The 16,163-nt window shown below is 42.4% G+C and overlaps 2 protein-coding genes across 2 annotated transcripts in view; one reads left to right on the top strand and one right to left on the bottom strand.

The window, feature by feature from the left end:
• Positions 1 to 248: 248 nt before the first annotated feature.
• LOC6589748 (NADH dehydrogenase [ubiquinone] 1 beta subcomplex subunit 10) lies at positions 249 to 1,251 on the bottom strand. The gene is made up of 4 exons (XM_002014963.2): positions 1,200 to 1,251; positions 1,020 to 1,120; positions 555 to 830; positions 249 to 493 (listed from the first exon to the last, which is right to left on the bottom strand). Exons 2-4 carry the CDS (start codon positions 1,099 to 1,101, stop codon positions 378 to 380), a joined length of 474 nt encoding a protein of 157 aa, XP_002014999.1. The 5' UTR covers positions 1,102 to 1,120; positions 1,200 to 1,251; the 3' UTR covers positions 249 to 377.
• A 1,657-nt stretch (positions 1,252 to 2,908) lies between these two features.
• Positions 2,909 to 16,163, top strand: part of LOC6589429 (putative mediator of RNA polymerase II transcription subunit 12) — a 111,196-nt gene continuing 97,941 nt past the window's right edge. The window contains exon 1 of the mRNA XM_026988547.1: positions 2,909 to 4,324. Within this exon, the coding sequence (XP_026844348.1) occupies positions 3,272 to 4,324 (1,053 nt within the window). The 5' untranslated portion in view covers positions 2,909 to 3,271. The remainder of the gene's footprint in view (positions 4,325 to 16,163) is intronic.

Genomic DNA, 16,163 nt, shown 5'->3' with positions numbered 1-16,163 from the left:
ACAGGGATAAACAGGCGAAAAAAATCTTTAACGAAGAGAATGAGAGATTAAAATTACAAATAAAGGCACTCCTGGATAATCAATGGCCCAACATTTCAGGATGAGCGGCCTTGGAAACTTGAATAACGCTTGGCCACAAAAACCTTTTGCCTTTCAAGGATCTACAGAATCTTCGTATAATACAGAAACTATCTGAACAAATGAGACATTTTAACCTAAACTAAGGACGAAACCAAGCCAGAGGCCTCTTTGGGTATACCATTTCGGGGTGTGTGTATTTTGTAATCACGGAAAATTGAACTAACAAAAACCTCAGTTCCGTCTCGGCAGGCAGGAGTTGGAGCAGGAGGATGATAAAAGGAAACTCAATGAGCGGCCTACTTTTCGCCCTTCATGCCGCTGCCTACTGGGCCGTGGCGACGCTCCCAGATCAAACGATGCTTCTGCTTCATGTAGGCCGTCTTGGCATTGGCATAGCCACCCAAGTCGCCATCTAAAAGAAGGGAGATTCAATAAGTTAGGTGTGCAACAGAGGCCCAGGTAATCGCACTCACATTTGATGAACCAGTTCTCGGTTGCCTTCTCGTACTGCTCGAGAATGGGCTTGCACTTGATGATGTGATCAGGAGCTTCGTACAGTGTGCAATCCTCGAATCGCTGCCGCAATATATTCACAATCTCGTTGTCCACCATGCGATCCCGGCGGAACTGCTGGTCCGCCTCGAATCGGCAGACGGCATCGTCCGTATAGCACTGATCGATGGTCGGCACGCGTTGGAAGCGCTGGTGGTACCAGTTGTACTTCTCCTGGTTCGGTTCCACAATGGTTTCTGCAAAAGATCCGAGGTTTTAGAGCCGTGTAAACAAAAACATTGGCCTACCGCGTTTGAGGTTATGTCATTATGTAATGGAAAAGTGTTTTTCCAAGTTTTGCAATTGTAGGCGCTATTTTGGGTAGCATAGCTCTATCAGGGGACTCATAAGATGGCAATTCAGTGTCTCCAAGTTCCGGGACTTACCACGGAACCATGTAATGGGTCCATCGATGATATTCGACACCGACTGGGCGAAGCTGGCCATCGGGCTGCGCGGCTCCGGCATTTTCTAGCTTCTGATACTTCTGCAAGGGCAGGAAGAGCTTATTAGATTGTCAATTATCCTTTATAGGTGCTTTGTTTAATTAAAATTGCTTTAAAAACCTTATTTTTCCTTAAAAATATTCCAAATTTCGGTTCAAGTGTGACCGTCAGAAATATACCAAAATATACCGTCTCATTTTCAAAGTATACCGTAAATATACTGACAAACCGGAGTATGGAAGTTTGTATACCCTGTGCAAAATATCGTTGAAATAACTTTCAATCTAAATCTGACCAGTTTCTGCATTAATTAGAGCCTGGGATGACAAACATTTCCGCAATTCTATAATATCATTTTCGGACCTTAAAAACGAATGCTGCTACCGATTCATACCCGATTCAATGAGAGCGAAAAAGAGAGCATTAAACGGTTTGATGAGATCAGTTCGGCCATCGATACTATCGACTGGACGAAAGTGGTGCGCGCCAAATAGAAAAGTTTGAAAATGAATGAGCGAAAAGGAGTCAAATGCAATCAATTGGAATAAATGATGCACGTAAGTACGATTCGAGATAAAAATTAATTAATTAATTAAATTAAAACAAAATAAAATGAATCAGCTTTTTGGCGGCTATTTGAACACTCGAACTAAATGTAAGCTAGTAGCTCGTTAACTTTGAGCGGCTGCTTTGGTTCCACAGCAGCCACTTTAACAGGTTCATAGCAATTTACTTGAAAGTTCTTATCATATCAGAGCATGGTAGAAATACAGAAGGTAGTAGAAACTTTTTTGAGTTATTTGCCTCGATACTTTACGATGTATTTTAACAGCAGACATTTTAGGTGCCTTAACAGCATGAGTCTGGTTTTTCTTAGAGACTCTAAGAACATGAGCTCAGCAACATTTTTCCCAAGTGATCTCGCGAAAAGGTATGGACAACTGGGAAAACTGTTCCAGAAACATTTCAAAGACCATATGCACCACACCTGACCGTGTTTGATCAATAATATGGTATGAAGCAGTCCCGGTAGGTATGGAATTGGGGTTGCATTTTACCTTGCATGCGCTCAATTTTCTGGTCCGCTTTGGCTGCTGTCCATACCTTCTTTTTCCCTCAGCAACACGCGTTTGTTGCCCAGCAACATCTTTAGGCGCCAGCAACACTTGAAGGCGGGTGTATTTGAAAAATACTATAGGATTTAAGATTTAAAATGTTATTCAATTATCCCAAAAAGGTGTCCATATTAATATATTTGCAAAAAAACTATCACCTTCATCAAAAAATATACACAATATTCGACTTATCAACATATATTCAGAATTGAGATACTCAGATACGCAGATACTCAGATACTTTTTCGGCTTCGTTTGGTTCGGACGTGTAGCGGGCGCTCGTTCGTTTCTCTGTGTGTGTGAGTGTTCGTGCGTATCTCTGTGTGAGCGCAATGGCAAAGCAAATGTAAAAAGCTCGCACGTGCGGACGCCTGCGAAAAGAGAGGAAAGAAATTGAAGTAAAGCAAAGCAAAGCCAAAACAACAAAGCGGGGCGCCGCATGCAAAATAAATATTTAATAACGAGAAATGCAAAAATAAGCTGCAACAAGGCGGGAGAAAAGCAAAAGGAAAAGCAAAACCAAAAGGTTTATAAATAGTGCACAAAAACAAGGCGGCAAACGGAAATTTCGGCGGCACAATAAGAATTTGTCGCCGTCGTCGCCGCCGTCTGGGGTCACGTCACCGCCGCATCCCCCCGCGTTCGCGCGAGTGTGTGTCTGTCTGCCGACTGTGCCCGTGTGTGTGTCCGTGTGTGCAAAAATATAAAATTTAATAATAATAATAATTAAGAAATTGCGCCGAAAATTTAATTTACCGCAAAATATCCCAAAATAAGAGAAATTACCCAAAGGGGTAGAAATATTTGCGCGCCCGCCCCTGCACGAAAAAAGCGGACATACGTTTTTCCCGCCTTTCGAAATGCCGTCGGCAAAATGATGAATGCAAAAGAGTTGCAAATAAGTGAAATAAATCCCAAAACCAATCAACAAATGTGCCAAATTGTTAACAAAAAATAATTCAAGTTTAAAGAGAGAGTGTGCGCAAAAATGTGGTCCCACTGAGGCCGCCCAGCCCCACAGTCCCACGTGAAGAGATCAGATCAGATCCGATCCGATCCCCCTTAACGATCCAGAACATGACCGAATACGTGACGCCGAATATCAGCAGCGTGCTGAAGAAATACCAGACGAGTGCCACAAAGAGTCTCCAAGGACCCGGCCATGCCCTTGCCGTGGCAGCAGCAGCTGCGGTAGCAGCAGCAGGGGTCGGCGGCTGTCCTTCCCTGGAGGTGGCCTCCACCAATGGAGGCGGAATCCGCAGCGAGAGTCCAACCTGCGGGGGCAAGGTGCAGCAGTCGCCTTCACCCGGAATTCCAATCATCAAAAAGGAGATACTCAGCTCCCCGGAGCCGCACGAGTTGCAGCACCACCATCGGGAGGCAGCATCGCCTCAGATCTATGCCACGCCTGCCACTCCGCCGAGAGAGCTCTCGCAACCGATCCTCTCTGTGGCCGATGCGGGCTGTGGGGAGCTGTACGAGACCCGGCTGGAGGGCAAGACCATTGGCTGCTTCTCGGTGGGCGGAGAGATGCGACTGTGCCTGCCGCAGTTCCTCAACAATGTCCTGAACGACTTCTCGCTGGAGCAGATCAATCGGATCTTCGATGAACTGGGGATCTACTGCTCCCAGTGCACCCCTGATCAGCTCGTGGAGTTCAAGGCCGCCGCGATTCTGCCCTCCGATGTGAAGGCCAGCGGATTGATAACGCGCACCGATGCGGAGCGTCTCTGTGCCGCATTGCTGCATCGTTCCGATCGCAACAGCTACATCCCCATCGAGAACCTGCCGAAGGGCGCCCTCAGCTTCCACGTGTACCACAAATGTTTTGGCAAATGCGAGGGGATCTGCACACCGGAGATGTACTCCTACCAGAAGCCCACGTGCATCAAGTGCCTCGAGTGCGACGGATGGTTCTCGCCCCAGAAGTTTGTGGGGCATGTGCATCGGAAGTTCGAGAACCAGACCTGCCACTGGGGCTTCGATTCCCGCAACTGGCACGACTACCTTCACGTGGCGCTCGACGTGGAGAATCGCGAAAAGTACCAGATAATCCTCGATCAGCTCAAGGAAGTGGAACTCAAGGAAATGCACAAGGCGCAACTCGAAATGGATCACAAGAAACGAAAGGTACGATTTTTCTATTTTTTTTTTTTTTCGGTAAGAATTTTGGAAACGGATTGACATCCCTAAGCTAAGAAATGGAATTTCCCTATCAATTGAACGGCATGGGGGAAATTATTTTGTATACATAAAAAAGCATTAAATTTAGTTAGGGTTTATTGTGGGATTCCTGAATGAGTTTTATACGAAGAATTCGTGAAGATTATCGAACGTGGAATCTTCCCATTAACAATCTTAAGGGAAATACATTAATTCCTCTTATTTCCAATGCTTGCAATGGTATTTAATAATCGAAATGTTGAAAATTCGCTCTAGAAAGAAATTCCAATCTACTACATACATATATATTTTTGTGAATCAGATCGAATCTCTTCCTCAGGGAAAACAACCTATTATTGTGGAATCCAACAAATCAAAAATTTCCCTAAATAAGAAGAGGGACATATGTATGTACATACATATGTATGTTCTGGAATTTCCCAAATGTCGCATTTATCACGAATATCACATATTTTACTTAGTCTAAGTATCACTTCTGTCTCACTCGCTCTCTTGCACTAGTTGTCCCTCCCCTGTACAATATCTGCAACAAAAATGCGTATGAGAATGTCCCACCCCAAAACCAATCCCACTCCACTCCCATTTACCATCTGAATCTCACTCTCAATCGCAATCGGAAACGCAAAAGCAGCAGCAACAACAATACTCGTTAGGCCAGAGACAGGCGCCGTCAAAAGTCGCTTCACACCTTCGGCTACCGATTGCAGCCGCAGCAGCAGCGCAGCGCCCACTGTGGCCCCATATTTGGCATCGCGGCTTCTGTCCCTGTTGCTGCTGCTGTCTCTGCTTCTGCCTCTGCCTCTGTTGACAGCGATTGATACTTCTTTGCCATTCCTCCATTCGCATTCGCATTCACAATTCTCATTCAATTCGATCTTTTTTAACGACATTTCGTTGACGCCCGCCCGTTAAAAGCTCATAAAATCTATAATACAACAAGTAAAAGCGGCTTTGGCGATATTTTGCCTATGGGATATACATATGTACATATGTATATAGAGTAGTAAATGCTTTAATTGGTATTCAAAGAGGGTGGAACAACACTCGTCTCTTGTATTAAATCGTTCATCCGGTATTCCTGCTTTGCTCTCATATTCCTTCTGGCCAGCTTCTTGCGTAATTCGTTAAACTCTTCTCCCTAAAGGGTATCAGAAATGCTCACTCAGAGCAGCGGGGCAACATTTTAGAATTTATTATAAATTTATATAAAACGTATAATAATTATTATTTTAATGCAGCTGCATTTTATAGCGCACTCTCTCTCTGTCTCTCTCTCCCCCACTCTTGTTTAACAATTTTTTGCTGCTTTTTTTTGGTAGGCCAATGATGGAGTTTTTTTTTACCAGTTTTTTTGTCGTTCTTTTTTGGTTGAATTATTTATTTAAACTACTTAATTTTCTGCTTAAACAGCGCTCGCAAAATATTTCCATACAAAAAACAATAAATAATACAATTTCTGAAATTCTTTTACTGTTTTTTTGTTGCTGCTGCGTGCGCTGCCAAAGCGTCTGCCGGCAGTGGCAGTGGCGTTGGCGACCGTGGCGGCCCGGCCAAAAATCGACGACGACAAGTTGTCTCTGCCGACGTATGTTTGCTGCTGCAGCAGCGCAGTCAGCGACGACAATTGGAGCTTATTTTTAGCTTTTCGCTCAATTTATTGCCTGCCCTGCAGTGTGCACCCCTCCCTCCCCTCCTACGTCCCTGCAGGCCACTGTTTTTGAAGCCTTTCGATTTTTTCCGTATTTTGTGTTCATGTGTGTGTGTGTGTGTGTGTGTTTGTTGGAAATCCGCTTCAAAAAGCTTTAATGTTGAACAAGAATGAAGGGACAGGAGCCTTAGGGTATCGAGGCTTTAGATACCCTCTTGGAGAGCGTAGTGAAGAGAATAATTTATTGTTACATCAATGTTTATGTAGTTTTATTGTTCTCGATTCCTTGACTTATATTCACGAGTGTTTCACCCAAATATGGGACTCTTATCAGGGTCGTAAATACTCCTCATCAATAAAGGGGTACCAAAAATATTCAGCAAATAATAATAATGAGCCAAAGCGAGAGGAGGCGATACGGTGATGTATAGTAGGGCCTGTTGCGGGGAGCGGCGGCACAGCACAGCAACAAAAATAAATCGCAAACCGGTTGCCAACATTGTCTGCCGTCTGCTGCTGCTGCTGGTGCTGCTGTACTTTGGCGGGGACTCTGACTGGGGTCTGGGGTCTGGGGTCTGGGCCCTGCCTTGTCTTGTTATGGGATGTAGTATTTCTGTCTGGCGCTGCGACGCTGGGACGCGGCGTCCCAAAGTCCACTCCATTGCCATTCCATCCATGCCCCCTCCCCATCATACCTGAAAGGTGGATGGGAGAGTAGGGGAATCGTCTCAAAGTCGTTGCGCAGTCGCAGTCGCAGAAAAGAAAAAAAAACAAAACAAACGTCTTGCGGCATTTTTGTTGCGCAAAAGAAGAAAACAACAAGAAGGGGAATTATAGAAGGATGAGGACGGTGGAAGGGGTAGAGCGAACAAACATATATTATATAAAGCAGAAGAAACAACAAAATATAGTCATAACGAGATAAAGAGAGGGAAAGGCAGATTGATCTATGGGTGGGAGAGTCCCGGAATTAATGGGGCTCTCAATTAGTATCGATCGACGGGAATGAAACGAAAAGCAAGCCAAACCCTTTTTGATGCCCTTTAGAGAACTGCCATGGGGTATGACATATACTGCTTACCTCAACAACTATGTAAAGAGAAGGGTATCTTTTAGTCGTAGCCTAAAGAACTGCTAGCAGAACAAAAATTTTTGAGAGAGCCAAAGATATCGGGAGTGGATCAGAGAGGGACGGAAAAAGAGCGTCGCACGGGCACTGCATGCAAAAACAAAAATGCCAATGAACGTGATAGACGACGACTTTGACGTTGACGTTGGCGCTGGCGTTGACTTTTGCGCTGCATTGAGCTCCGCTGGCGCCAGCTGCTTGCAGGCTGCTGCTGCTGCTGCTGCTCGAAATGTGCCAAAGAGGAGACAAAAACAAGAAGCAGAAGGAGAGGGAGAGCTAAAGGTAAAGGTAAAGGTAAAAATAAAAAAAGACAAATGAGCAAATGAATTTCTGCTGCTCCATTCATTGGTGCCCTTGGCAGAGCGCGTGACTAATAAGATCGCCAGCTGCGCTGCTCACTTTCGCTGCTTTCCCCTCTGCCACTGACTCGTGGCACTATGCTCTCTCGCCTGTCCGTTCCCTCTCTCTGGGGATCTATCACTTACATAATCTGCCCCAAAATGGACTTTGTCACTCTATTTCCAGAATTCAAGTCGCAAAATTTTTGGAATTTCATGTTTTTAAATTTCAGTTTTTTCGTTTCTTTTTTTTGTTTTTGGTGTAGCTTTGTTTTGGCAACAACAGGTTTTTATTTTGTGTTTTGATTGGATCTGTTATGGGTATACTCTTGATAAAGTGGGTATTGGCGATTATTAATGGATTATCTTTAAATCCATTATCCCCTGAGTCCCAATCTTTAATCTTCAATTGCTATCTAGGGAAACACAATTTTTATGAAATTTCATTAGAATTTGATAATTTTGAGAATTTTTCCAATCTCCTCCTCCTAAATCTAAAGAGTATCTAAACTTCGTAACTTTTTTATGATATTTTGAACGCTTTAATTTTTTGGTCTTTCGACTCGGTTATCGCTCGTATAAATTTCCAAATTTATGCTAATCTCTTTCAATATACTTTGGCCGTTAGCGTTTTGTGGCTGGTGCTGCCATTCATCGTGTTTTTCTGGTTCGAAACCATTCGGACAGCACGTTTCTGCCGCGCTCAGATCTCTCTCCGATTGACTCCGATAGAGAGCTCTCCTGCTAGTAAAAAGTATTATTCTAAAATTTTCGGCTGCTTATCAACCAATTTGTGGCTCTCGGCTGATAAGCTTTCCGCTCAGTTGGCCACGTTTTGGGGTTTGCAAAAAGACAAAAAAAGCAGCCGAAAAATCAGCCCAAAAATCGAGTCAGAGTTATATGCTGAATTTAGCTCTGTTTCGGTTTTTCGGGCTTTCGTTTTTTTCTAATCTGTAGAACGATTAAAGAAACAGTTCAGAATTGATAAGAGAAGCCATTGTACATGTGGGGGGATTGTAATATTTTATGATCTTTCTTACAGCACCATGTGGGGGGTTTGGAATTCTTCTATAAAATATGGGAAATTATTAGCCTAATTTAATGGTTAATTTCGAATTATGAATGGAATTTCGATTCTAGACAGATCTCTCTATCTGGTCTCTTAGGCTATCAGCTAATTGATGTTTCATGATTAATTAGCTGAGAAAAATGGAAATATCTGGAATCAATTAGACAGAGGACATGGCACGGTCTCTAATATTGTTATACGGTTACGTATACGCATTATTTGCGAAAGAAAGGAACGAAATAAATCTGTCGGGACAATATTTTTCACGGTTTCTATATTGAATTCCGGTTTGTATAGAATATAGAGTATATTTTTACTTTTTCAAACTCTATATATTGCTACATTGTTTGCTATATCTTCTATTTTGTTCCATGTATTCAAATTTATCTAAGAAATTTATATTCTTATGGGGTTATTCCACTGCAATTTGCATATCCCTTATAGGGTTCTTAACCCCAGAGATGATCTTTAGCAATGGGATCTTAAATCAGCAGAAAATAAAAGAATCTTTAACCCTGATGGATATGTGTTATCTTTCCGCCCATCCAGGCAATATATTAACCCTCTGAGGAAGGGGGCTGCTTTTTTCCAGTCTGTCGGACCCCCTCGACATTACTTGATCTACTTCTCCTTTAGCTGCTGCTACCTCATGCCTCTCCCTTCATCTAGTTCTGCTTATCCTACTCCTTCTCTTCTTCTCCCCCTCAAACTTCTCTTGTTTTTCTGTCAGTTGCCGATTTGATAAGCGCGATAAGCAAAAGAGCGATCTCATTCCAGTGGGCCTGCCATCCGTCTCTTCTAAATCACCCTCCTTCCCTCTCTCTCTCTCTCTCTCTTTCTGTGTCTCGCTCTCTCCCTCACTCTTTCGATTGGCCTGTGGGCAAGTCTCGAGACCGATCTGTAGCCCCTCTCCCATCCGCCTGCCCCTCGTGTCCCACCCAACATGTCATGTGATGTCCATCCCGTTCTTTCTTTCTTTGCTGCATCTCCTCTTTTTTTTTATTATTATTAGCAAAAAAAACTTAAGACACACGACAAGACACAAGGCAAAAAGGCGGTGGGAGGAGAAGCAGGGGGCTAAAAAAAAAATAGATTCTGTTTTTTTTGCGGAAGGTGCGGCCTCGACGAGAGATCTGGAGAGAAGAGGCCTCAAGGGGGGAAAGGGGATATTGCGAAAAGGTGTAGAGAGGGTGTGTGTGTGTGTGTGTGTGTGTGTGTGTGTGTGTGTGTGTGCTCTTGTCTACAATGTTTTTGCTTTTTTGCATACGCCGTACATTCGCGTAGATGCGCGGCGGCGCCTTTCCTCTGCTTGTTCCTCCTCCTTCTTGTAGTTTGTTTTCCCTCTCTCTCTCTCTCTCTATGGTTTTTGTTGTATAGTAAGTGTTGTAGACGTTGTTGTAATTGTTGTAGAGATTGTTTTAGCTGTTGTTGTTACCGTAAGACAGGTGTGTGCCATCGTCGTCTGCCTTCCTTCCTCTAAAGTCTCTTCCTCTCTTGTTTTGTTTTTTTCTATAGCCAACATTATTTTTTTTTATGGTTTGTGTCTATCCGCAGATCTTACATCTAAATAGGCTGGTTCTTTGCTGCTTTGGGGTCTGCTGCTCCTGCTGCTTCCCTCCCACCCTTTTGCTCTCTTTCTTTGCGCGAAAAAAACCCGCCTGATTTTCAGTCTGCGTCGCGAGGAATCCCTCTTCCATCTTTCATTAAGCAAATTTTCAACAACCATTCTCATGTTTTTTCAAAAATAAAGTGCCAGTTATTTAATTTGGATCTTTAGCTTGGTTTTTGTTGTCTAATCGAATGATTTGAGCAATCAATATGCATATTGATTTTGGTTTGAGTGCAAAGATCAGAAATCCCTGAAAATACTCGTATTTAAATAGCTACAAAACGTGTTTAAACAATTTATACATTTTGTTGGAGAGCTAATAAGAGAAAGATCTATACAGCAACATAAGAGAGAGAATGAGCTACTGTGAGAGGAAAGAGAGGAGAATATCATGGAGAAATAGGTGAAAATTATTATGTAAATGTTTTTGTTTATGCTTCAATTATAGTACGCGTTACATACTTTTTACTGTAATACCCTAAAAACAACAAAAATGGTGATTGGGTTTATTAGAACTATGATATTTGATAGGATTTCAGATTTTGGGATCTTAATATACGAAGATATTACTTACAAAAATATTACTCGGATTTCTGGGGGTAATAGATCTTTTACAATACTATAAATATTTAAATATTAAAAAAAAGTATATCAAAAAGTATGCCTTTTCGATAAGGGAGATTCTTGTATTTAAAATATTGAATATTTCTTTGAAATGATTTTAAATCACACTCCATAAACCCGCATCCTTATTAAGAAATTATTATTTTTTTTTCTAGATTTCTACTAGAGTACATATCCCTTAATCTTAGGGCATTCTTCCATTCGTTTCTCAATCATATTTCCCCCACTTTTTACGCATTTTGCGCGATCAGCCATTGACCTCGTTTCTGAACTCATGCCTCAATTGTAGAAGCAAATGTTGAAGCCTAAGCAACAAAATAACAAGTGCATATTTACGATTGGATTGGACGATTTTATAAGCCTACTATATGTATAATACGTATACTCAATATTTTATATATACCATTGGGAATCGAGGAATCTGAGTTGATCATAAAAAATAAAAAAACGAGGTCGCTCAGCACCTTATCAGGGTGGTTCTCTCTCTCTCCCAGTCTTTGCGGCACTTTTGGACTCTTTGTGACAGTTGGTTTATGTATTATCTCTCTCTTAAAGTGAGACTCTTTCTTTCTCTCTCTTTCTGTCTCTCTGTCTATATTTTGCTCTCCATTATCCATTTATCTAGACCGGAGACTCCCAGCATTAACCCACGTCTAAGCATCGTCTTCCGTGGTTGCCGCCACAGACGTGACAAAATTTGCATGGCGATTAAATCTCTAGTCAGAGACTCTATCTAGACCTCTCTTTTTATAGTGACTCTCCCTCCCCTCTCTCCGCCTTTATATGTATGTATGTATTGCCTTATCTGAAATCTGTGTGAGCTTTGGGGGGCCCAAGCATTTTCTTCAGTGTTTTGCGCATTGTTTACCAGCGATTTCCTAGTGTCATTTCCACAGATTCTATCTCTCCCTCTCCCTCTCTCTCTCTCTGTCTGTCTCTATCTCTTGTCCAGCATTTCCGTTGCAGAAGAGAACAGGGGGTTCTGGGTCGTGGGGTGTGGGGTGTGGGGGTAGGGAGGGTGGCTGGTTGGTTATGTAGTTTACACCTGGCGCACAGGTGACGGAGCAATGACGACTCGCTTCAGTGGTTCCACGGGGGAGAGGTTCTGTGAGGGTTTTTCCACCATAGTCTGGTTTCTGGTTCTTGTTTATTTCCTTCCTATTTGCTTAACGGCGCTTCCACTATGATGTCTATCTCTTTCTCTAGTCTCTAGTAATGTCTCTCTCTCCCTCTCTCTCCCTCGCTCCAATTCTCCTAACGAGTGCCTCTTTTTCGCTGCTTATTCAAAACAGGCCTCAAAGCAGCCTTTTCTTCCACTAACAATCATTGCTAATTGAATGTAATAACCATTCAAATTTTATTGATAGTTGTTGATGACAAACATTTTTTCTATGCTCCAAATTTCTGGCAAATTTTTCGCAACAAGAGACAACTTTTCAATGATATACTCACAAAGAATGAAACCAGAGAAAAGGTTGAGGTTTTCGATTGAAAAATTAGCGGAAAAAGGGGATCTGTTGTCTGTGGGTGTTAATTGTCATTGAAAGATTATTTTAATTGAAAATTTGATTAATTGGGTGGAGCACTTTCTTTATTTTAAATATACGTTTCTTGTGCAATTTTATAGAAGGTCCTCCACCATTCCCATAAAAATTCACAAATTCATGAACATTCTATTGTTCTACTAAATGAGTTTCTCACGCTTTTGGATTTCCCTTTCAAAAATTGATCTTAAATCCAATCAAATCAAAGATCCAAAGCATGTTGTAGTGATTGGCCAAATAATTAATACGATATCATCAGAATGACAGCCTGCCTCTGGGGTCTGGGGTCTGGCCTCCATCGAGACGAGACTATGCCACATTTATTCGTAATCGTATATGCCGTAATGCTCGCGGCAATAAAGTGATTGACAGTTTCTGTAATTCAAAACTTGACATTCGTTTTATGGGGCATTTTGATAATGCCCCACGCTCTCTTCACCCCGAGATGTGTATGTCTCAAACAACTCAATTCATGCCACGCCCCTTCCCTATATCTCTCTCCTCTTTCCCTCTCTCTAAACTTTCACACGCGATGACGACAGCATCTACAAACAAAAAATTCTATTACAATTCTATTGTGTGTTGTGGTTGTTGTTGAGTTGTTGTTGTTGGGTTTTGGGGTTTTAAATTACAAACGGCTACTCGTGTTGAGCACTGAGCGAAACTCAAGACGTTTAAATGTCAGTGCTGAATGTTGTCCATGCGCATGAGTGAGCATTGGAGGCTACTGGCTGCTGCAGCACTACAATGAAACAACAATAACATTCCAATGGAAAGATTGCAACAAAAACGTTCCAACAACAGAATTACAAAAGATATTCCAATGGAATGATGATAAGAATGTTACAAAAATCGCATTCCAACAAACTACACCAACAAAACTACACCAACAGCATATCATCTATGTCTAAAATCTACAACAATTTGTAAAAATATAAAAAACTCTGACGATATGGCAGTGAAATCAATAACACCAACACTAAGACCAACATAAGCCACAAAATCTTCAACAAATTCAAGAAAAGCAGCACCAACAGTCCACCAAACAGTGCTATTTTCCGCAGCATGTTACCACCTATCCACCTATCTTCTCCCTCCCATAACACCTTTCCGCCTGGTGGTAACCCCAGCATGTTGTTGTAAATGATATTGGCGTCACGGCAATACAACAAAAAGAGAGAGAGAGAATCACAGAGGCACTCGTAGGTAAATACATGCAAAGACAGTATCAACAATTGCATAGTGACTGCCACAATGTTATGCTGCCTCCTTTACCGCTGCCACCGCCTCAATGTGTACCTCCATGCCCAGCCCCTCTTGCCACGTGTTCGATTTGCCACACAGTGGAATGCGCGCGACAACAACAACAGGAGCTGCAACAACAGTAACAGCGATGACGCTTGCTAATACACTTTTAAAGCATGAATCGGAAATTGGGGCATCATGATATTGACATTGAACAGGGTCTGAATGAAGACTGAGAAAAATGAGAGAGGAAAACTTAGAAGAGAATTTAGAATCCATCTTACATCTCTATTTCGATGGAGGTTGGCGAACTGTTGGTTTCATCATTAATCTGTATCTCTTATACTTGATATAAATCAGTTTTATCAAAGACTTGATGAATTCTTTCGTTCCATTTATCAGTGCTCATATGGTTTGATATAGTTACCATTCATTTCGAATCTTTCATTTATATATCAGACACAAATTTATCTATGAATCACTTTCATTCCATTGGAGACTTTCCGTGAGCATTTTTGATTGCTTTTAATGCTACTCTTGCAATCAGCTTTTGAGTTATTTTCAGTTATCGACTTGTAATCGAGAATGTTATCGATTTATGATCGATGAATATCTTATCCCTTATCTATAAAAAATGCATTCCTCCTCCAAGAGCATTGGATTTTCGTTAATTGTTGCAAATTTTTGCAAATCTGTCGCTGACCTGAAACCCTCCCTCCACTCTCCTTTTTCGTCTACTAACCCATCGCTCCTCTTCCTCTATATCACCTACATCTTTCCTATACTCTCTCTCTGCTGCACTTTGTTGTTGTCGCAGGCAGCGAACTATAAAAAGCTTACATTGTTGCGCCTCAAGCCATGGATGGTCCTCTCTTCTACTCTCTCTCTCTCTCTCTCTCTCTCTCTCTGTTGCTCTCTTTTCCACCTATTTTACTGTTATTGTGTGTTTTGCTTATTTTTCTTGTTTTAATTGGCGCGCACGCAAATTGTGCGCATAACCTCAAAAGTGGCTACGAAGCTCGAAGAACCCTCCAAAAACACCCCCTCCCCACACCTTCCCACTGCAGTTCGTCTCCTCCTCCTCTCTTGCCCTTCCACAAAGTTGCACTAAATCATGATGATGATGATGGGAATGACGTAGACATTACCGCTGACTCGGCCCCCTCTCCCGACCCCGTTCTCTCTCTCGCTATCGGGGAGGTCTATTTTTCTCTCTCTCTCTCTCCCTCTCTCTCTCTCTGTTGGAACGGGCACGCGACTGGCGACGAGACGACACGCCGGCCGTAGCTTAATGAAATATTAGAAGCCACCCGAGACAGGGCGACGAAGACGACACCCTACTGAATTGGTTGGAGAGGGGGTTCGGGTTAAGTGGTGGAGGAGGAGGAAGGTAGAGCTACAGACGTGGATGCATCACGTAAGGTGTAGGGGAATACACGTAAGAGTGCATACTGCGAATGGTTGTATGGGTGTGTATGTGTGTGGTGTAGCTGTAAATTAATGAAACGTTGTCTGCTGTGGCGCTCTTCCTCTCCATCTCTTTCTCTTTCTCTAGTCTTCGCAGTTTCGCACTCTCTTCGACTCTCTATCACCATCCGAAAAAAGTCTACAGCATTTCTTTATACCCCTTGTAGTACTCCAAGTGCTATCGGTTTGTGATCGAACATATCTTTTCTATCGAAAATGCATTTCCTACAAAAATCAAATTAAACTCTTGTGTTCTATGTGGGAAAAGATGCAACAATCAGAGTCCCTCGATTGTAGATCGATAGCAGTCATTATAAATTTCTCTTATTCCGTCTCTTTCTATTGAAAAAACTATGTAAAATCGAAAAGATCGAATTTTGTAGTTTTAAGTTTAAATTTTCTAAAGATTTTCCAATCAATAACTCTAGCTTCATATCTTTTTACATAGAAATCAATATCTAGGGTATCATGGTTCGTTTCTCTGGTTCTTTGGTTCTTCCATTTCTTGTCTTTGGTTTTACTGTTGTTTACGGAAATGTTGAGACAGCAGGCAGGCCAGCGCCGTCGTCGTCGGGCGACCTCTTTATTGGGCCCCTGATACTGCAAGCACTCACTCCCCTTTCCCCTTTTTATATGCACTTCCTCGTCTGCACTTTTCAGTCTAACCCTTTCATTTCCGCCCTTCCCCTTCTGCCATCTTCTACTCTTTCCACACTATTCCACTTCTCTTGCCACTTTTTCGAACCTCTCTCTTTCTCTGGCTATTTTTTTGAGCCCCCCTTCTGCTACTCCACCCATGGCGCTGCTTCTATGCCGCACTTGACGCCGCATTGTGCAATATATTGACTTTTTACACGTGACAGGCAGGCAATTGACGAGCTGCCATTGTATGTGGTTGTTGTTGTTGTTCCTGTTGTTGTATTGTTGTTGAATGTGCAGTAGCTGCTGTTGTTGTAGTTTTTGTTGGTGTTATTACCGGCTTGTGTCTGGGGCCAACGGACATCTAATTGCCACTGCGTCTGCCTCTGCCTCAGCTTGTTGTCGCCTCTGCCTCTACTGACTGTCTGGCATTTGAATGGCCCTTTGGCCAGCAAATGAATAATGAATAATTA

Source organism: Drosophila persimilis, unplaced genomic scaffold, assembly GCF_003286085.1.
Source record: "Drosophila persimilis strain 14011-0111.01,24,50 unplaced genomic scaffold, DperRS2 tig00000191-arrow-pilon, whole genome shotgun sequence".
Classification (NCBI taxonomy): Eukaryota; Metazoa; Arthropoda; class Insecta; order Diptera; family Drosophilidae; genus Drosophila; species Drosophila persimilis.
The sequence above is the reverse complement of the archived record's forward strand: the minus strand, read 5'-3'. Positions and strand labels throughout refer to the sequence as shown.

Coding starts and splice junctions, on each gene's coding strand:
- LOC6589748 (XM_002014963.2), bottom strand. CDS start 1,101: ATGCCGGAGCCGCGCAGCCCGATGGCCAGCTTCGCCCAGTCGGTGTCG. Junction 831..1,019: donor ACCCATTACATGGTTCCGTG/GTAAGTCCCGGA, acceptor GATCTTTTGCAG/AAACCATTGTGGAACCGAAC. Junction 494..554: donor CGAGAACTGGTTCATCAAAT/GTGAGTGCGATT, acceptor CCCTTCTTTTAG/ATGGCGACTTGGGTGGCTAT.